Source organism: Calidris pugnax, unplaced genomic scaffold (assembly GCF_001431845.1).
Source record: "Calidris pugnax isolate Ruff unplaced genomic scaffold, ASM143184v1 scaffold32, whole genome shotgun sequence".
Taxonomy (NCBI): Eukaryota; Metazoa; Chordata; class Aves; order Charadriiformes; family Scolopacidae; genus Calidris; species Calidris pugnax.
The window spans coordinates 2,838,060-2,859,842 of NW_015090783.1; the positions used below are offsets into that span (position 1 = coordinate 2,838,060).

The window sequence follows — 21,783 nt, forward strand, 5'->3', positions numbered from 1 at the left end:
CGGAGCTCCCATGCCCTCAGCAATGTCTGCCAGCAGCAGGATTGAGTCTTCACAAGCCGAAGGTGTGGGACAGCCTCGAGCAGGATGCTTAGCTCACCATGTGGTCCAGCTCAAGGACACCCACGTCCTCACGAGGTCTGACTGAGCACCTGTGACCAGCCAGTCCCACGTGCCTCCTCGTGATGCTCCTACGGTGCATTCCCACACAGAGGCAGGTAGCTGTGCCTCAGCTGCCTCACGCAACCCCCTCAGCCAACTTCTTCCAAGCCAACTGCAATTTAGGTGAGAGCAGATGCTTTATTTAAAACTTGTATATTGAAGATCTTCATACACAGAGTCTGAATTATTCATGGACAGGACCAGCAGAAAATTTAACACTGTACCACTGCCTCAACTCAAGGAGGAGGAGGAGTATTTGTGTCTATCCACAAGCTCCCACATACACCTTCTTTAGGCATCCAAAACCTGGAGCACCACGGGAAAGCCCTCTTGGCCATCCTGGGTGGCTGGAGCACTCCTTGAACTAATGGCTTCAGGGACATCCCACATTTCACCAGGTCTGCTGCATACATTGCAAGATCACCTTTCCTCACCCCAAATAAATCCGGTTCAAGATTATGCATGGGAAAGTTGCTTCATGAACTTTTACCCCTCCATCCAAGCCAAGGCAAAGCCCAGGTTTCCCCACACGCCTCCCTGCCAGGGCACCTTGGCCCATTCCATGAAGCCTAGAGTCTCCAGATCTCCTCTGTGCCCACTTGTGTACGTGCCCAGAGCCCACACTGGAGCAGAGGGTACTTGCAAGACAAGACTTGTCACCAACTGTCTACACACCAGCATCTGCCCTTTCCAGTCCTTATTTTCCCACGTTCATTTATGGGGAGGAAAAATATACAGCTCCCAGAACATCATTTCAAGTGTGAAAAGATGTATGGTTACGGGGACTTCAGCCGCACCACCGCTCGCTCCCGAGAAAAGGGTCACCTTTAAAAATGGAAACTTTAATTAAAGACCATAAATAAAATCAGATCAGTCACGCTGTTCAATCGGGAGCAGTTGGTGCCATTTGGCCCAGCGCAGATGAAGACCGAGAGCCGCACGCGGTTTCCAGCAGCCACGCACACCGCTCCGGCTTCCCACCGCTCCCCGGGCTCCTCAGCCAGCAGGATTAATCACATCCAATAAGCACAGTAATTAGGCCTGCTCTCATGCTATATTGCACATGGCTACCTTGGATGGCTGCAGAAACGCAGCAGCTGCTTCACGCATCCTAAATGTCATACTTGAGATCAACACAGGGCAAACTCTTCAAACTCCTCATGACTGCTAAGCAGGAAGACTCCGAAAAAGCGCATGGTCTCCTGAACCTGGGAAAATAGTCTCCTATGAAAATCGTGACTCATCTTATTCTGGATAGAGGTGGAATATACTGTGTTAACAGGCTTATTTACAGCCACATTTTCTGCCAGAGAAGCCATTATCCACCCCAGCATTCCTGCGTTAATGCAGAACCTTGCTCTAAAATCCTAACACGTAGAGAAGTCAGAAAAACCCAGTTCCTTGATTTTTCAGACCCATCACTCCACTGGCACCTGCCATTTAACACTCAACCCAGTTTTTCCCCACTTATTTTGTGGATTAAAATATATATATATATATATAGAAGAGAAAAAAAAAAAAAACACCCTTAATCCTTGTCACCTTGCCAGGACATTCCTCTGCAAGTATTCATGGTACGACTTGTACCAGCAGCAGATCCTGAAATACTTCTCTTCGCTCCTGCAGTCCAGTTGGCACAGCCAACCGAACAAGCTAAGGGGAAGTCTGTAGATCCTTCCAAGAAAAAGCCTGCCACCAAAAAAACCATCAAGGAAAGCAGCACATCCCTGTAAAGACAGACAGAGCCAACTTTCCCTACAGCAACAGATTCAGAGTGGTTCAAGTCTTCCTTCCTTTTTCCAAGCCAGAATTTATGCACAGGGAGTTCAAGTCTCTACCCATCCACCAAGGGGTGATGACATTCTCAAGGGTGATGTACCTGGAGAAGGACAGCCTGCAACTCCCTGGCATCTTCTGCAGAACTGGGCTGTCCGGGGTGAGACGCAGGAGGCACATCACACCCAAGGGAGGAGAGCCCACAATGGTGGTCACACAATGGTGGGGACATCCAGTTGCCTGAGCCTGACATTCAATGAACTTCTTGCTTAGGGAGCCCCAAAATGTGGTCCCAAAACGTGGGAGCATCTCAGCAGCCCATTCCTTCCAGCAAGTTACCACTCAACAGCCTTCTGCCACCAACCCGTGATTCATACTTAAATGGTGAAATGCTTCACTGCTTGTTCCCTTTTCACTGGGCCACAACTAACCACCACCTTGGTGGCTACAGCAAAACTGCAACCAGAAGAGACAGAAAACCCACAAAGCTGCAGGAAGACCACCTAAGCAAGCCCAAATGATTTCTGCATGCTTTAGAGAATCCATGGGGTCAAACTTCAAATTCCATGCGAAAAGACAGCCTGCAGAGGCTTTGGAGATCTGCCCAAGGTGAAGGCAAAGCCAAACTGGGGGACAACCCACCAAAATCAACAGGAAAAAAAGTAAATCCCTGTGGTTTGCAGGAGAGGAGGGGAAACAGCAGCTGACCACTGGGCAGGTGGGCTCAGAGGAACCGGGACCAAGCAGCCCAAGGGCTGTCCCCTCCTCTCCAGGCTGCAGGCACTGCTCTGAATCAGCCCAGGACACGGCAATGGCAGAGCAGGGATGTGGGAACATGCACTGGGATCAATCTCCAGCCCTGGCAGTCTGTCACACTCCATTTGCACCAGACTCACAAATTGATTTCTTCAAGGAGGGGAGTGACCCTGGAAGAGCATCAGCCACCACAACCAACAGCAGACAGGCTGGTTCCTCTAAACACCCAAAGCAATGGGGGATCAGAAGGGTTCCCCTCCACCAACACTAGTGTCAAGGGGACTGTCTCTCATCCACCACCACTGCCTGCCAGGTGGGCTATCAGGCAGGGAACCAAGGTGAGGGTCTGTCTTTCAGACACAGCACACCCCTGCACCTCCCCTCTCTTTATGCCCTGTGCCCACGCTGAGGACATTACTTGCTTGACTTGGGTGGCTCCCTCCTTGCCAGCCCCTCACACTGAGGGCCAGCTACCTCTGCTCAAACCCCTCAATCCCAGCCCAGCAACAAAGCCAAAGTGCTCACAGATGTGCCCGGCATGAACCTGCCAAGGGGACTCAGCTGCAGGGATGGCTTCTTCGGCCACCCTCCCCTGTCCAGGCCTCGCTCTGCAAGGGGCAGAGCTAGAGCTCATTTTTGGGGTAGGCATCAATGACTAACCCAACCTGTTCCAGAAGGTCCAGGGTCTTGGCCCTTGAGCACCTGAGGAACTCTCAGGTGAGCAACCAAGCGCCCATCAGGTGCTATTTTAGAGCAGATCCTCACAACACAAAGATGAAAAAGCAAAGCCCCCACAGGATGAATTTTTAAGCGCAGTGCTTAAACAGTAGTTGGCTTTGCAGAATGGACTAACACCTCCCCAACCCTAATGCCACCCACTCTAAATTACTTCAATAATTAATTACATCGGATTGAAAATTTCCGCAGACCCCCCCATCCTGCATCCCCGAATGCCCCCCAATTTTTTTTTTAATGAGACTATATCCCAGCATTCTGGCACAAGATGCCAACTGAGCTGAACTGAAGTGGTATTTTCAGCTTTATTACCCAGTATAATTTTTGCAAAAGTTCAATTTTTTGGATGTTACGGGGAGAAGGGATGAAATGTCTGTTACCAAAAAAGAGTTTCTTTTTATAGCATGCCAAAACTTCGCCAGACACGTTGAAAGCGAAGTAATCACGGTAAGCATTCGGATGGGTATCTAGACCTGACACCTCCATTAACATTTACCCACATTCATGTGATTGTCCACATAAAAATAAGTTTGGAGAGTTTGAAACATTTGTAAGCCCAAGCGAGATGCTTGGATGAGCACACCAGATCAGGCATGTGGTACAACAGACACCAAGGCTTGCAGGTTTTTTTTAGTTATACAGAAGAACCAAGATACATGTTATTTTTTTTTTAATACCATATTCAGACCTTGAAAACTTCATTTTACTGGAGAGCAGAACTGGTTCTCCATTTTGCAAACCGCAACTAGTGTGAAAAACAAAAACAGGCAGGAGCATGTTGCTGGGTCCTCTTTACCCATCTCCCCCCAAATTTACTTGAATCTGACCCACTTCCAAGTTCACCGTGCTAACTCTGCGCTAAGAAATCAAAGCGCTGAGAAATCAAAGCAAGCCCAGGCAACGTAACATGCTGCAATAAATTAGTAGTTATCAGAAGTGACACTACCCTCTGCACATGCAGGTGTGCAATGAATAATCCAGAAGAGCACATCCAGGAGGGCAGATACAAAACTAACTTTGGAGATTGATTTTTTTCCTCCAAATTCTCCTGGGTTTGTTTCTGCTGAGCACCAAGCCAAACCCATCCCGCTAGAAGCAAGAGGGTTATGTCTCCGTCCATGCCCTTACACATCCAGCACCCTGAGGTCTTTCTCCTCTCCCCTAACAATTATGATTTTTAGAGAAACAGATTAATCTCTGTGACTCTCCACTGACTTTATTCTTAGCTCGACTAAGCATTAAAAAAAATAAAAAAATGCTTTGCATAAACCTAGTGTAGCAAAGCTCTTATTTCACTTCCAGGCCAGTATTTTCCAAAACCACTAAGCGTTAAATGCAGAAGAGAAACTGTGAGAGCACAGAGTTTGTGACGAAACAGAGAGTGAGAGTGACGGCCTTCAGAACAGACCAGCTCCTGTGGTTAAAGCATCCACAGCATTTCCAGCCACACAGCCCTTGCCTGCAAAGCACCCAAAAACACTGCCAGCCTCCGTAACACCCAAAACCACTGCCAGCCTCCCACGGGAGGCTACGAAAGAAAACAGGGATGTGGAGGGAGCCGTGAGGGGAGCAGACAGGAAAAAAAGCACTTGGAGAAAGTTGCGAGGGGAATGCAGAAAGAGAAACAAAAACAACAAATGTGGGGAGGAAGAGCAGCAGAAAAGGAAGCAGAGATGCTCAGTGGAAATAAGCTCTTCTCACTCCTCCCTTCAGCCTCGGCAGCCACAGACCAAACCCAACCACACAGCTTTATTTTCTACACTGAAGAAAGCCGATGCAGCCAGTCACGGTGACGTGTATCTTCACAGAAGTGAGGGGGAAGGGTTGGTTTTTTTTTGTTGTTGTTGGTTGGTATTTCTAAGATGTCTTTAAAATGCATGACAGTGCAAAGGAAGAAACCAGAAGGCAAAGGTGCCACTTGCATTAGCACAAGGAAGCTAAGAGTGGCAGAGAGGCTGAGCACAGTCAGTACTGATGCACAACATAACATTGCCCAAGGTCTCACACAGCCCCCTCTGAACATAACGTTGCCCAAGGTCTCACACAGCCCCCTCTGCATCACAGCCCTGCACTAAACACCCCCTCGCGCAGCAGGGATGCTCGGGATGCCCGTGGCTGGGGGATGTGGGGAGGTGGTACCTCTCATTGCCTGGCTGGAACTCGGAGAGCAGGGACGGCCTCCGCCGCTGCGGCTGCATGATAGACCCCGGCGGGAGGTGGGAAGCAAAATCCCTGGAATGATGCTGGTACTCCAACAGCGCCACGTCCTGTGGGAACAAACACAGAAGAGCTCGTTAAGGCTGGTGGCAACTTTCAAGCAAGCAGTGAACCCCAGCAAATGCAAGAGAAACCATGCAGATACCCCTCCTTTGTAGCACTGGGTGCTGGATCATGCAGCTCAGTGCTTCTCCCCCCAAAAAAGGGTTCCCAGAAAGCCCCAGTCCCACAGTGTGTTGGGATGGTAGCTCAGCCTCCAGTCCAGTCTGCCTCCAGCCTTTTACTGGGGCTGCTCACAGGCTGGCTCCTGGGATGGGACCCCAGCAAGCTCAACCCTGCCGCTGGGCACGCACACAGGGAATTTTGGCATCTGAGCAGTCCTGGTGACAGCTTCAAATCCGAGAGGAAGAACAGGTAAGAAGAAACTGAAGAGTCACGGGATACTTTCAGCTTCAATAATCCACACAGCAGTATGAAGAAAGAAAAAAGAAAATTAAAAAAAAAAAGAAAGAAGAGAAATCACAAATGTTATCTTGAGAGTGTCCCTTTAAACACAGCTCCCCTGGGCTGAGCTCAAGGGGTTTGAAAGGACAGTTTGCTACTTATTATGTGTACGTCCCTTTTGTTCCTTGACCCTTGGAGAGTACAGTACAGTATGTTCCTGATTTTAATTAAATAAGAAGCCCTCCTGCTCTGTGCCACAGACTGATTCCAGCAACAGTATTTTAGCAGCTATATTCAACTGCTATTTTTTATTTGCAGATAGATACTTGACCAGAAGACTAATCATCTAATTAACTAAGACCTTCAGCTATGGCATAGAGAGCCCTGCCTCAGAATAACCCTGGTAACACCGACACACATTTATGCTACAAGAACCAATCCCACCTGGGAGTCTATTTTGAACAGTACTCAAGTGGAACAAAAAAGCTCCAAGCCCCTCAAAAAGAAACAATAAATTTTGGAGTCTAAAAAAAAAAATAAACCATCAATAAATAAAATCCCATGTGCATGCAGCTGGGGGTGTGGGCAGGGGACTCTCAGCCCTACCAGCTGCAACAGAAATTAATCTGATCTGCTGTGGTGAAGACTGACATGCTCCAGTAGGAGGGAAGCTGTAGAAGTGCCCCAGCAAAACACGTGGTGGGCAAAGAAAGGATTTGGGAGCTTAAATAGTACCAACCTGCACCTAGAGACCCTGTCTCCCAAGCTGTAAGTGAACAGAGCCCAGCACTGGATGCCATGCTCTCCTCCAGCCAGCTGTGGAGTCGAAGGGAATATCAAAGCCCAATAGATGGGAGAGCAAAGGGAACAGTGGTGTGTGATGGCCACCACTTCTACTTGAGCCTAGAAAGGTGCACCAGTTATTGGAGTCAGGTTCATTTCTCCCCAGCATCAGGCAATAGTGTGGTGCTGCTGCTTTTTCTGTTCTAACTGATCTTAGGAAATGTCAGCCCCAAACTCCTGGTCTCCACCTCCAGCCTGGCCCTTTCAGACCTTGGCCTTGGGGTAAGGGGTGTCTTCAGACAGGTTCTTGCGACCTAAGAAGGGCATTACTGAGACAGCATCTGCTCGTCCTTCTACTTCTGCTGTAAATGCAAGTGTTACGGGAGGGTATTACCCTGTGATGCTGCTCTTTATTCATCCACACAGGAGGCTCTGAGGGGCTTCAGGACAGAATACGCCCTGGGTCCAACCACAGATAAGACAAACTCAGGAATATGAAGTGGAGGAGCCCGTCAGCTCCTACAGCCCCAGCAAAAGCAGAATCAATGCCTACAAAGAGTTTCCCTGTGTATGCACTCGTCCTGGTTTCAAGTAAAAAAAAAAAAAAAAAAAAAAAAAGGCAAAAAAGAGTGATGCAGCTCTTGACATCCACCTACAAAACAAACACACCATGGCTGGGAAGACACACCAACAGGCCCACAACCAGGACCGTCACCTCTGTGGGCGTATAAACAAGAATTATTCGTCTGAGAGGCTTGAAGGCTGTGCCCTTGAGAAAAAAAAAGGCTCCTGCTTGTCCCGAGAACCATCTGTTATTCCTTTTCCCCTGCCCACACTCAGCTGAGCTTTGCCTTTTCCTCCTCTATGCCCTGTCAGAAAATTGCTGGTGGAGCTCAGAGCTCGTTGGCATGGCCTGAAGTGATGGGGAAGCTCGTTACACCAGGCCATTAGCTCAGGACGGGGATGGCAGACGTGCCCCCGCCAAGGGCAAGGCTGGTGAGCACCAGCTCCTGCTTCTCCAGACATCGCCCACCTCACTCTGACCTGCTCTGCTTCACTCACAGCAGCGTTTGCTTTTACCAGAAGAAAACATAACCCAAAAATTAGTGAGGAGGATTAAAATTGACAAATTTCTGTGCCCTGTGATGAACTGTCAAAGGAACTGCGGGAGACCTGGCAGGACGTAGGTGGTTTAATTGCTCAGAGAGTCACTACAGTAAATTGCACTGTGAGCTATGACTGTGTTTTTCAAAATGCAAGTGCTGGAAAGGTTTCTGAGCTGCCTTCAGAAGAGGCTTCAAAATTTTCTTTAGCAGCGTTTTAAAGATGTATGTTGGGAGGCACCTGGCTGCCAGTGCCACTGCAGCTTCCAGGCACGGGCAGAGATGAGGGAGCGGAGTCTGATGGGTGTTACATGGACTCCCCACCGCTGAAGGACACAGCACAAGCGTGATTTACTCCCCATTCTGACCTAAAATTCCTAGCGCAGCCTTGGCACCTGCTCAAAGGCAGCTATAAGACACCTGAAATAAAGCAACTAAAAACTCATCAGCCCCAAGCTACATGTTGCTCCTTCTCTTCTCCATTGCTTTGCTGGCTTTTGCCCAATTCTACTGTTATTTCTTCATCCTCTCCCTCTCCTGCCCTCTGCAAACCCTCTTCCCACCCCCCTAAATCTGCTGATGTGTCAGAGTGCCTTCTCCATGGCCCTCAATACTTCCATTGCCTCCAGTTAGGACTTTGTTCCTTTCCCACCAGCCTTCTTGTTGTTCTTTGTGGTTCAGGTGCTCCCACACAGAGGTACTTTGTGGAAGTTCTGCAGAATTTCATAAATGTAGTAAATGTCATGAAATAGAAATGAAGGAAGCAGAAATTCTAATCATGGGTCATCAGGGGCTCTGATGTCAATAAATTTGGGGGGGTGGGAGAAGGGTTTGCATCTCTTCCTGCCCTCTGCAAAGAGATGACAAGCACCTTTTCCACTTCTGTTGATAGAAATTAAGCTTCATTACTCAGGTGACAGAGGGAGAATGTTTCCAAAACAAACCAAAGCAAAGCAACCAAAATCACTTTGGAAGTCTCAATGTCAAGACCTTATAATTTCTCCTGATATGGAGAAATGACACAGCAACTTCCCAAAATATAACCCCAGGTGAAAGGAACTGTGTCCCTTCTAACCATGTAGGCAGAGAATAAACAAACAGGCCCCAGTTTCCTCTCTCCCATCTAGAGCCATAGAGGGTTTGAGAAGTGGCCGAGCAATGCGGAGCCTGAATTTCCATGGTCAGGGTTACACCCTCCTGGCCCACACACACCTCCATGGTCAGGGTTACACCCTCCTGGCCCACACACACCTCCATGGTCAGGGTTACACCCTCCTGGCCCACACACACCTCCATGGTCAGGGTTACACCCTCCTGGCCCACACACACACCTCCTCAGCTCTCCCAACAGAGCTTTATTCAGGCCAGTCCCTGGGGCACCCATCCTCTCCAACAGAAGCAAATCCATAGGACGCCACGAGAGTAGCCTCGTAAGTGGTTGGAAACCTTGTCTGAACTGGGGAGAATCAGCCCAGGCACAGAGATCCCCCAAAAACACCTCTACTATGGAATGCTGGTAAGGAGGATCCCACCCTCCAGCACTGACATTTGTCCCCCAGCACCCTGTCCCCTACACACATCCCTGCTCTGATGCCTCCTGCTCCTGCCACAAGCCCACCCACTGATGCCCACCCAACCTGCACTTGTCCAAGGGCAGCAGTGGGCCCAGGTCCCAAGGAGGAGACTTGGAAAACCATGGAAGGTACCCAGCCAGGAGAGGAATGTGGGATCCCTGTCGCTGGGAACAGCTTGGCATCCAAGTGCAATGTTGGGTCACCTCTGTCTTCCAGTCCCAGAGATGCATTGCTGTCTTTGTCCTTCACAGGCCACCTAGGATGACACCGTGCTGGATCGCTGCCCTGGCCTAGACCATTAGCCTTGCACGCAAGAAAAAGACACTTCAAAACCAGCAAGCCACATCTCCAAAGCTTGAGGCGAAGCCCGCTAACTAAAACCAGAGAAACTACGAGGGAAATCTATGTTATTCAGTTTCAACCTACGCACCTGCGCCAGCTCCCGAGCACATCACCTGAGTGAAACCAGATCGGAGAGCAAGCTCTTCAGGGCTGAGGCAGCTCAGCCCCATGTTCCACAGCCCCAGCTCTGAATGACCCACGGAGAAGGGGCTGCAGGCTGCCCTGAGCAGAAGGGACAAGTGGCAGTGATGTGGGGCTGAGCGGCTGCTGCTCAGGAGGCAGGTGATGGGGAGCCCAGACAAGCAGCTGCTGGACCCACCACCAGAACCACAGCTCCTCACAACAGATTTTGGGTGCCCACAGCATCACGTACACTGCAATTCAGCTGGAGACACAAGTACCCAGGGGCAGATCTCAGCATCCCACATGAAGGCTGCAAACCCCTTCACGCAGGGGTCTGATTCCCTCTCCCTTACCTCAAACCCATTTCAGTTGAAGCCTGATGACTGATGATGCTGGAGACAGCCTCATGACTGCTGCGCTGATTGGTGAGGATGGGTATTAAGAGGAAAACAACTGCAATATAGCCACTTTCCACCAGAAACCTGCCCTGATGAAAACTGGCTCCAGTGGGTCCCTCTGAGCAGCTCCTGGCCACACACCACAGAAAGCTGCTGGCTGGGGTGAGCCAGCACTAACAGCATCACTGAAGATGGACACCAAGAGTGCCTGCGGTGCCATAAATCACCCCAGCAGAGCCAAACAGCACAAGGCCAACATTTAGATAAATAAAATGTTAAAGAGCCAAAAGCAGCCTCATTAAAACACACTCCTTCATGGAGCAGACTGAAGAGGTACTTGGGCCTGGCCAGCGGTGCCAAAAGCATCCTTTGCTGCCAGCGAGGAAGGGTGGACACATCCACGTTGCCCCTGCCTGGGGTGCTGGTGAAAGCAATCCCTGTCTCAAGGCCTTTTTCTGCTATTACTTGATTTGGGAGCGCTGAGAGCGCCATCTCCTCCCCCTTTCTGGAAAATCCACTGACCCTAAATAACCTGAGCCTATTAGGCTCATTTAGATACACTAATCAAGCCCTCTAAAGCCAGGAGACTGGATGCAGTATTACAGAAAAACCCTTGGCAGCACAAAAACACAGACAGCCCCACAGATGAAGACCAAAAAAAAAAAAAAAAAAAAAAAAAAAAAAAAAAAGGCTTTTTTTTACCCCCTTCTTTACATTTTTTGAAAGCTTTCAGCCTGCTGCCTTACCTACCATGATGTCTCCAGCAAAATCTTCTGCGCCATCCCCTGACCTGAGGATAACCCCCACACTAAACTAATAACTGCACGCAGCCGCGCAGCCCTTCTGCCTCTCTCACTTTCTGTTTTGAACGCGTGCACTTTGCTGCTGCGCTTCATTTCTCCTTCCCCTGCTCACAGCAGCCCAGGGCCGGGCTGTCCGACCCCACCACGCAGGAAGAAAGGCAGGTTTGGGAGCGATGCTGGAGGCATCCCCAGGCACTGACCATATCCAGACAACACCTCGTCACAGCCAACAGCGGCTCTGACCCTCCTCTCCCAGCTCCAGCACAGAGCACATCCACACGGACAAGGCATCTACCCACTGCTCCATCCAGATGGCATTCCCACAGCTGGAAGAATTAGCCCCCGAGGAGAGGAGCCCAGAGACACCAGGCCTGCGGAAAGGAAGCCTGGAGCTGGTCTTGCCACAGAAAGGCGAACTGCTCCTCCTCTCTTCCTCCCACCAGCAGAAAAACAAGTACAAACGCCCAGTGCTTCTGGCTTCCTTGGAAAACAGCCCTGGAGCAAACCCCTGGAGACGGAGAGCACAGCCAGACGAGCACCTGCAGCACAGCTTGAGCAGCCCGAAGCCTCGAGATCCGTCCCCCGCCGCTCACCACGACTTCAGCCGAGAAAAGCAACCTGGAGCTCCCCACTGGGTTTCGCTGCAAAGACAGCTTCGCTCGAAAACCACCGGCTCTTGTTTTGCCGTGACGCCGAGGAGGAGCGGTCCTGGGGTCAGACACCACATCCGCCAGCTGGGCCGGTTTCCCAGCAGAGGTGGCAGTCGTGGCACCTCTAATCACGGCATCGGGCACAGGCAGCTCCTCACCTGTGGAGCTCCCTGGGCACAGGAGCCCTCTCCCAGCTTCGAGCCGCTGCCCCGCACTGTCCTCGTCACCTTCCGCAGGCAGGGACACAGCCCAGGGCACCGCACACCCTCGCCGAGGAGCAAATCCCAGCTCCGCACCACCTCCACCAAGGATTAGGTCGTGGGATGTTCGTTACAAGCTCGCCCAGCATTGCATTGCATTGCAAATAATCTTTATTTCTTAACGACGTGCTATTTTGGCTGAAGCACTCCCGAGCGTTTAGCCTAAATGAGGCCGATTAATAACGGCGTGGTCCGAATAGTGAGTTTAGCCGATTAATAACGGCGTGGTCCGAATAGTGAGCAAAAAACAATGCCAAAACATCTCTATTTGTTTCAATATTTATAAATCATCCCTTATCTACTTTCAGAAGAGGGTGCCTGGCCCATTCCTGCTGCTCGTGTGCTGTTCTGGGAACTCCTTTGGGCCGCAGGGGAGCTGATGGGTGAGGGCAGCAGGGCTGGTGCTCCCACAGACCCGTCACACTGGTGGCACACACAGCCAGAGCTGGGCACTTCACAGCTGCTGCCCTGCCACGTCCCACACTCCTCTCGTCCCCCCACCATCATCCTGCTGGCTCTGGAGACGTTGTTCCACACCTCATCTTCATCCTGGGTGTCCTGGCTTCCCCTGGTGTTTCCTGAGAGGAGAGATGGGAGCAGCTGCAGACAGAGCAGCACCCGCACTGGCCATGTCCTCCATCCCTCTCCTCCTCCTGCTTTTCTGCTGGTGAGAGAGAAAGCCTCTGATGCCCAGAGCTATTCCCTACACAACAAGGATGGCCAGAGGGGACACACAAGTCAGAGCAGCCCAACACGGTGGCCAAGACTTGACCACAGAGCCACCCGGTCCCACAGAAGCACACGGAAGGTTGAGCTTCCCAACACCCCAGAAGCACACATCCAGCACAGGGCAGCATGAAACCTTCAAGTGCCCCTGACCATCCTGCTATTTATTTGTACAATAAGCTGCTTCCCGAGCCCCTTGATGCCACCCTGGGGCATCAGGAGCCTGGGCTAGCAATCACTGCCACCTGCGAGCCAGGGAGACCAGCTCTTCAGCCCCAGGTGGGGTGGCCAAAGCAGCATGGCCACCACTCCAGCAGCTTTGCCAGAGCCAGGGGATGCCCCCTCAACCCCTGCTTTACACACCCTGACCTTTAAAAAAAGTTGATTCTTCAAATCTCTTTCTGCCAGCAGCGAGCGTGACCTATTTTAGCAATAAAAGGAAAAGCTCCCTGGTGCCTGGATACCCCTTGGCACTGGCAGCCCAGCACTTGCTCATCAGACCGAGAAATGCACTTTTTAGCCTTTGCCTGGAGAAAATCATTTTTCCCAAAGCAGATTCAGATAAGAGAAAGAGGGAAAGGTTTGGGAGGAACCAGGGTGGTAGCAGAGGCGTTGCTCCATGAGCTCCAGACACAGCACAGGCTGGGAGGGGACCAGTGTGACACACAGCCCATTGCCCTCAGCCACCCCAGCAAAGAGGAGCCCTCCTCCGCCACTGGAAACCTCCAGTGAAGTGCAAAGGAGGCTGTTATTGATCAAAACAGGTTGTCCACAAGTACATTGGTGTCTGCCTCACTTCCTCCCTAAAGCCCTGGGAGGAGCTCACTGCAGATTTAAAAAAATTAACAACAAAAAAAAAAAGCAAACAACTCCTCCACAATCAGCTCTACTGTGGCAGATAAGGTCAGTAATAAAAACCTGGCTGAATACATGCATTTTTATCTTGCCTACGGGGATGCAACATGTGCTGAGAAGACAAACGCCCTCATTGTTCCGACAGTGTCTCCTTGCCATCCATCTCTCAAACGCTGCTGACTTGGCCTTTTGTTTTAGGAGGTGACCACACTGCACGTGGCCTCTTCTTGGAAGGCATTGATTTTTGCTGCCATCCCTGCACTGAGGCCATGTCTGCTGCCAGCACCATTAGTGTCTGTACCAGCTGCACAGTAACGCATCCTCCCCTGCAAACCGGGGCTGTCAGCGGCGTTTCGCTGTCCCCTCTGAATGTGCCATTCACGGAGAAGAAGTCACGTCTCGGTGGGGGCAGCTCTCAGCTGCTGTGGCTTCTCAGTCATCTGACCAGTTCTGGATGCTGGAGCCAGCCACCAGCCCTCTCCTGGGCAGCCCGAGGTGCCCGACGAGCAGCCCCACACCCATTACAGTGCTGCTTTTGAGCCTCTCTCCATCACGAGACTTTTGTCCCAGTCACATCCAGGCACCTTTGAGCTGGGAATGACCCGTCTTGCCCTTCCCCCATTCCCCATGCCTGATGTTCTGCTTCCTGAAGCCACTTGTGGTCACGAACACCCACGTGGGGTGAGCAACTCTTCTCACACAACCAACCCCAAAACTTCCACCTTAAAGGTACCAGGTCATTCTGATCATAATTGCATCTCTTCTGCAGCATAGTCCCCCACCACACGTTCCCACACAACACCCACGACCATGCTGCAGGTCCATGTAGGACCTTTTCATCTTCCCATATCTCCTATTCAGCTCTTCTAGACTCTTTATGCCTCCACTCAAACCCTTCAGGTCAAAGAACTTGACTAGCTCAGTATTTTGAATAAATGTGGTGATATTGACAACCAGCAAAAGCCCCCAGTCTTGCAGAAGGTGTCTCCATGGGCTGGTGGGGCAGCATGAGCAGAGCCAGGCTAGCACGGCAGGCAAACACTGTGTGTCCCCAAAAGTGGCTTTAGTGGGTCTCTACCATTGCCAAACCACATACGCAGAAGAAATTTTTTCTTCCCCTGCAGATTTACAATCTCAAGATCAACCAAGAGCAAAGCATCACCCTCTGCATCAAATCACATCCAAAAAGCAGATTAGGGAGCAACCACAGAAGTTTACAGTAGCTTGAAGAAAAAGAACTGTTTTGGATAAAGGCTGTATCCTTGGGAAAATGAGCTTTAAATACAAACTGCTGTAAGCCAACTCCTTCCTGGCAATGGGAGAGAGACCCCAGGGCAGGGAATTAGGTGTCCTGTTCCTTCACCTCCATGCTCTCCCAGTCCCACAGCAGAAAGCCAATTTTCCCAAATCCACCGCTGAGCTGCTCGGAGCTCACGCAATCAATCCTTCACTGGAAACCTCAAGGTACTTTCAAGAGAGATCGCACCGAGCTCTTGCGACAGACCTGATCAGAGTCAGTATTTCCAGGGTATGTTTATGATTTCCAAGTCATTCCTTAAAACACTAGCTGGAGCCCAGCAGGCAGAATTCAGGATGCGAATCTCTGGCACCAACCGCCCCCCGCTCAGCTGCCCAGCTGGTAGCAGCAGCCTTTTCTTTGCACTTGGAGGTGGTTGGAGAAGGCTCTTTGCAGCCTGGGGGATTTTAGCGTTTGGCACCATAAACTCTTCCGTTCTGCAAGTTCCTGGAGCTCCGACACAGGCTGGCATTTTGCTTCCAGCAGATAAAAGTGTGAATAACTACTCCAAGGGAAACCAACACAGCAGCAAAGGCGCCTCGTGCCTGTAATGCAAAATACACTGCCTCTCTGCAGGCTTACCTGGTGTCACCTTGCCATGCTGACCGTGTCCCTGCGGAGAGGAGCTAGCTCCTGCCATCTCAGGAGCTTGCATCTCCTTACAGCACCTTCCATGGCAAGACACTGGGGTGTATCTTGCCCTGCTAGGAGGAGGAGTCTGGGCAGGGAAAGGCAGTTGATTCCCCCCAAGCCACCATTTGGCCAGGACACCAAATCAACACACAAGTTTTGCACCAAACCTTTGTCTTTGGTTTAGACAGACAAGGAAGTTCTTTACCATGGGCCAAAAAGACCCAAGTGCTCAGTGGAAGTGCTGGTTTGCAAACAGGGAGTTTAATGAAGGAACTATGGACTTTCTCCTGGACAGGAGAGGTGGCAGAGGAGGGGGCATGAAGGTCTCAGAGCTGGAGCAGAGGGGCAAAGCTCATTTTGCCATCTCAGGTGAGCAGTGTGGGGGGAACAGGTTCAAACAGCACACCGGAGGCATGCCAGGCACCTCTTAGCTTGCAGGAAGGGGATGGTGCTCCCCAATGGGGCCTCAGGTCACAAAGGAGCACCAATGTCACATCCATGTGCACACATCCCAATCCTACCAATCCCCCAACCTGTTCAGTAACTCTAGTAAATAAAAAACTAAAAGCACCCCAAAAGCAGAAGCTGTTTTGGTACAGAGGCCACCGCTCAAGGATACCTTGTGTGCCCCGACCCCCAGCATCTCCTGCAGCGGGTACCACCCTCCGGGCAGCCCCATCCTGCATCCCGAGCGCATCGCTCCCGCAGCGCGGAAAGGTCAGGGCCCTGGCAGGAGAAGGATGGCTGGTAAGGAGGGCACAGCAAGAAACTGGGGGAGGACAAGAGGGGAACCCTTCTGTCCCATGGGAATATTGATCACAAAGGTGCTTTAAAAGGAAAAGAGGGACATGGGCTATGCAGGGAAATTGATCTGTTTACAGAAAATATCTGCAGGTTTCCTGAAAACAAATGTCCTTCATAGGAAAGTTTCCCTTGAAAGAGCATGAACTTCGGACACATTAGAAGGTTAAGCGTGTGAGTAATGTGTTTTTTCACCTTTAGCTAAAGGTCACAGAGCATTCAAACAATTCCTCTGTTCCCAAACTGAACATGACAGAAGTCAACTAAGCACCCCAACATTACAGCTAATTAATATGGAAACCAAAAACGTTTCCCCTGCAGTTTGGCCAAGAACCACAGTTTGGCAGTCCTCTTAAGAAAAACCTGGTGATTATTGGTGATTTTAGTTTTACCTAAAGAAAGCCAAACAAACCAGAATCTTTTCACCAAGCTTCCTTCTTCCCTTTAAAAGCATGCACACTTGTCAAAGTTTTTTTACAAGTAATTTTTTACTAAGATGGAATTAAATCTGGGGTCATTACAAAATACTGCACCATTTTCACGTCCTGCTTCCCTGGCAGCTGTTGGGACTGGATGCCTCTCCGTGAGGAGGAGGAGGAAGACACCCCAATATGGATGGAGACCAGCCTACCCTGTGGAAGAGCCTGTTTGCTGCATCAGAGCTCACTTTGGATCAGACCCACGGGTTCACAGCCCTGCCCACAGCTGGCACCTAAGAGTGAAACCAGAACAAACATCCTCACTCGACTGGTCCTGGATCTTCTCTGCCAGCTCCAAACTTAGCAATAACTCCTGGAACACGCTGCTGGGAGATAGTGCCCATGTGTACAAAGCCTATTTCTGTTTGTTCACTTGAAATAAGTGTTTTTCCCCATTTTGTAGCATACTCCCTCAGGTTTAATATGATGGGAGAAGAAAAATGCCCGAGCCTGCTTCCACTGCCTTCTGCCCCTTGACAACATCCCCTCTCACTTGCCTCATCTGTGAAATTGAACAGCTGCAATCCTTTAAATCACTTTTCATAAAGTGTCTCCAAGCCTAAAATAATGTCACGGCTCATTTCTGAGCTCAGTATTCCTGCCGCACCGCATTTCTCTGGGTGCGACCGTCACAGTTGGACTGTGATTATTTATTTATATTATAACAGCATTTGCAGCCCCGCTGTGCTCAGCCCTGCGCACGCAACCAGGAGGTGACCCAGGGCGTTTCCACCGCCAGGATAAGGATCCCCGGCCTGACAAACCCCTAGTTCTCAGGAAAGGATGTCGTGGAACGCAGTAAACCAGAACCAAAACCTAATTAGATGCAAAACATGCCAGTGTCAGGTTGGTTTTGGCCTCTCTTTCTTTCTTCCAAACAAGCTCTCACTGTGCAAACACACCCAGTGACAAAACTGACCCAGCCAAGACATGCAAGCAAATACCGCTGACTTTTAATATTAAACAGTGCAGCAACTTCAAAGCAACTGGGCTCTCCTTTCCCAAGCAATCCCATCAGAGATCAGCTCCAGCCCCAGAGCCATGGCCAGGGTCCAGCTCACGGCGCCGCCGAGCAGGAGACACGTGTTTGCAAACAGCTGAGGGTGGCTGGGGCAGATCATGCTGGGACACGCTTGAAGGAACGCTCTGCCTGCCCTCCCGAGGAGAGGCAAAGGTGCCTTCGGTTTGCCTGGGGCTGCCACGCTTCTGCCAAGAGTGGCCGTTCAGCTTTCCATCCAAAAAAACCTCAGCTCAGACCTTTCCTGCACCCAGACACCTAAAAGGTATCGCATAACTTGGGAAGATTACACGCGGCTGTAAAAATAGCTTCTAGAAGCAAACGCCAGCAACTTTTTCCAACATTAATAAGATAGAATAAAAACAGTATTCACTCCAGCCAGAGAGCAGGGCAGGTCAGAGAAACCCAGAGCTCCATCCGACTTGCAAACAACTGCCCCATTTGGTTCATTCTGCTGCTGGGACGCTCAGGGGAAGCAGCCGGGGTTTGGGGTTTGCAGGAGACAAGGACTCAACACCCCAAGGTTAGGAGCCTTCTGCACTCTTCTAAAATCCGCCTCAACATCGAGCATTAAGATTTCTTTGGTTTGTTTTTAAATCACAGTTTTGCAATAAGTGCAGATCTGGCTCACCTGGTCACATCCTCCTCCTCCTCCAGTTTCTGATAGAAAGAGAACTGGGGTTTTCTTTTTGAGATAAATGCTCTCTTTCTGTCCCACCTCCCAAAACATGCACCGATGGAATCAAAACTCCCATAAATTGAACCAGGTCAGCATGTCTCATGCCCTGGATGAAAAGCTCCTTTGTGCAGAAGCACGCAGGCCCCGAGCGATCTAGATGAGCCAGCTAACGCAGCCAAAAGCTCGTCCTGTGCCATCCTTAACCACTCTATTTCAAAGCCTTTCCAAACGCCAGCTCTGCTCCCCACACCGCTCTGTCAAAGCCCAGCAAAGAGGGCAGATGAGGGAATTTCACCCCTTCACTGACACTATGTGGATTTCCAGGCTTTCAAGTCAAAAAACCCTAAAAATCATCACAGCAGGAATTCCACCATTCAGTAGCCATCACTGTCAGAAACGTAACCCCAAGAGATGGTCTCCTCGCTAACTCCACCTCGCTGTGACCCACCAAGAAGCAGCTCCAAAGAGCAGCCTTGCAAGTGTGTGCCACACTCCAGCACCTAATAAGATTCATTTAAGCAGCTTGAGCTGACTAAAGCTGTTCCACTAAGGAGAGTTTTTCCCGTTAAGGGCTTAAACCTAAAACATTCAATCATCCAGGGTGAGCAAGCACAGAGGCGAGTGACACAGCGCACAAGGGAAAGGCCAGATCCAGGTGAATTAACCCGTGCGAGCTCCGGTACGTTCAACAAAACACAGCCAACAAAAAACCATCGCCAGCTTATGCCTTGATCCAAGAAGAGACAAAACTACGGTCAAACTTGAGGGAGGAAAAAGTGGGGAAGAATAAAATGGAAGAAAAACAGTCACTGACAGCCAGGAACACCACATAGAGAAGGGCAGGTCTCCTGACCAAGGGGCAGGCAGTAGGTTCATGGCCCAACAGTCTGACTGGAGATCAGGAGAGCTCCCTGTGAGCTTCGACTAAAGACACCAGGTTCGTTGGGAAGCAGTAAGCCCAGGAGCAGGAGAAGACGTCCATCTCTACATGATTCAACATCAAGAAAATGCCAAGCTGGAGAGGGCTGGAGGCCACATGTTCCTGCTCTACTCAGGTGGTCAACCACCCTTCCCACCTCCCCCCCAAGGTGGTTGCTGCATCCATCCAAGAGTGCTCTCACGGGGAAGACAAATGAACTCCTGTGCCCAAAAAGCAAGGAGCCAGAGCCCATGACACTGCCATGGCAAGCGCCGGGAAGAGGCTGGAAAGGGAAAGAAAAGCTGAAAGCAACATATGGAGATACAAAAGAGGATCCCACGAGAGAGGAACAATGAAATCCCGTACGGCAGGCACGGAAACAGTCTGATTTCCCTGTAACAGCCACATCCCAGACCAGCACAGCTGAACCCCTGCCCCAGCGATGGGGACACCACGCAGCTCCCACCCTGCGAGCAGGTAGGGAAGGAAAGTCTCTGGCCTTACCGCATGTGGTCGAGCAATCTGGACCGGATAGGACATGGCGTGCGGAGGGTATCGCGGCTCGGCGGCACGCCAGCTCTGCGTCACGGGCTGCGTAGATCCAGACATGTCGAAAGAGCAAGCGCGGCGGTTGCTGCTTCCAAATCACTGACAAAGGATTAGGAGAGCCAAGAGCTCCTCTTCATCATGTGTGCGCTCTCCACGTCAGGCAACAACTGGAAGTAAATGGGAAAGGAGCAGGTTAAAATTCAGTCCGCCACAGTCCCGTGAGACGACCAAACATCAAGCCTTGGGCAATCACCAAAACCTGACTGCCCTCACAATTCTCCAGCAGCCCCGCTTTCCACTTGGCAAACACCAGTGCCAACTTTTTGCTGTGGATTACTGCCATCACAAGGAAGTCCAAATATTAACCCAGGATTAACCCAAATCCATCCCAACCGATCGCCCCAGAAAGCTTTCCCCCTGCAGGACCAGCCCTGCAAACCACTGGCTATTTATTTGGGCCCTGTGGATCCACATCTCCAAGTCTCCTGGAGATGAGCATTGTTTTGAGGGGTGACTTCTCAAAAATACAAGCTGGAGTTCTGGCACCTCAACACGAGGTCTGAAGGCACCGGGTCCTTCCTCAGCCCATCTCTTTCCCCATCCATCCTTTCACACATCCACACATGGTTCTTCCAGTGCCCTCCTTTCCAAGCCAAGGCCATTTTTGCAGCCACCTGAGGTAAGCCCTGATTGATGCCAGGAGGGACCCCAGGCACCAGCCTCCCCAGTAGCCCTCTCCATCCACAGGGCTACACTAAAATGCAAGATTAAAGCGCGTCACTCGCTTCCAGGTGCTACGTAAATATTAGATCAGCCTTTCTGATCAGGACCAGAGCCAGAGAAGACACCATGGCCCTGAGGGCGTTTTCACAAACACCCCTGCCACCCACACCTTCAATGCTTCACCACGTGTTGCCTTTCGCAGCTGTAACAACGTCAGGAAAAACAACAAAGTAGGAGATTTACAAGTTGCTGACTTTTACAGATCCTTCGTGTAGTTTGTTTGGAGAGGATTTTAAGCCCTGTCTGCATTTCAATGAAAAAGTAGCAAATGTCTAAATGCCACCCTTCATCGCTGCCAGTTTAAGACGCATTAACCATTATTCTCATATTAATGGTTAATAAATTTCCACCGCTGCCTGAGCTCAGAGGATGCTTCCAGGACCAGTCCTAGGCATGAGAGCTGCATCTTCTCGACTCCTCCTCCCCAGGATCCCTTCTTCATCCCACACACCACTGAGCACACTCACACGGCTCCTCCCCAGCAGAGGTACATGGCTACGTATAGATTTGTGCAAGGTTTTTGGCAGTACCAGAATCACAGAATACCAGGCTGGAAGGGACCTCAAGGATCATCTGGTCCAACATTTCTTGGCAAAAGCACAGTCTAGGCAAGATGGCCCAGCATGCTGGTCCAGCTGAACCTTAAAAGTGTCCCAAAGTTTTCATGAGCACATGGGGAGCAGCAGAGAGAGCTTCCAGCACCATGAGCTCCCCAGCCATCTCTCCCCACGCTCTCCTGGTCTCTGCTGCTCGGGGAGCACAGCCAGCCCCCGAGTTGAACTGCCAACGCAATTTCAACCGAAACAGTAGTTGGTGTGTACGACAACCAAAAAGGGGAGTTGAGAGGTGGGAGGGAAAAAGAGGAAGTTTCTCTTTTTCTTTTTTTCTTTTTTTTTCTTTCCCCCCCTTCTGTGAGACCAC

The 21,783-nt window shown here is 50.6% G+C and overlaps 1 protein-coding gene across 8 annotated transcripts in view; it reads right to left on the reverse strand.

Annotated features, from left to right (window-relative positions):
• The window catches only part of NCOR2 (nuclear receptor corepressor 2), a 202,309-nt gene extending 182,061 nt beyond the window's left edge, over positions 1-20,248 (reverse strand). For all 8 annotated transcript variants that reach the window (XM_014963218.1, XM_014963250.1, XM_014963209.1 and 5 more), the window contains exons 1-2: positions 20,035-20,248; positions 5,566-5,693 (exon numbers count right to left, since the gene is read on the reverse strand). In XM_014963218.1, the coding sequence (XP_014818704.1) occupies positions 5,566-5,693; positions 20,035-20,139 (233 nt within the window). In that variant the 5' untranslated portion in view covers positions 20,140-20,248. The remainder of the gene's footprint in view (positions 1-5,565; positions 5,694-20,034) is intronic.
• Between the last annotated feature and the right edge of the window lie 1,535 nt (positions 20,249-21,783).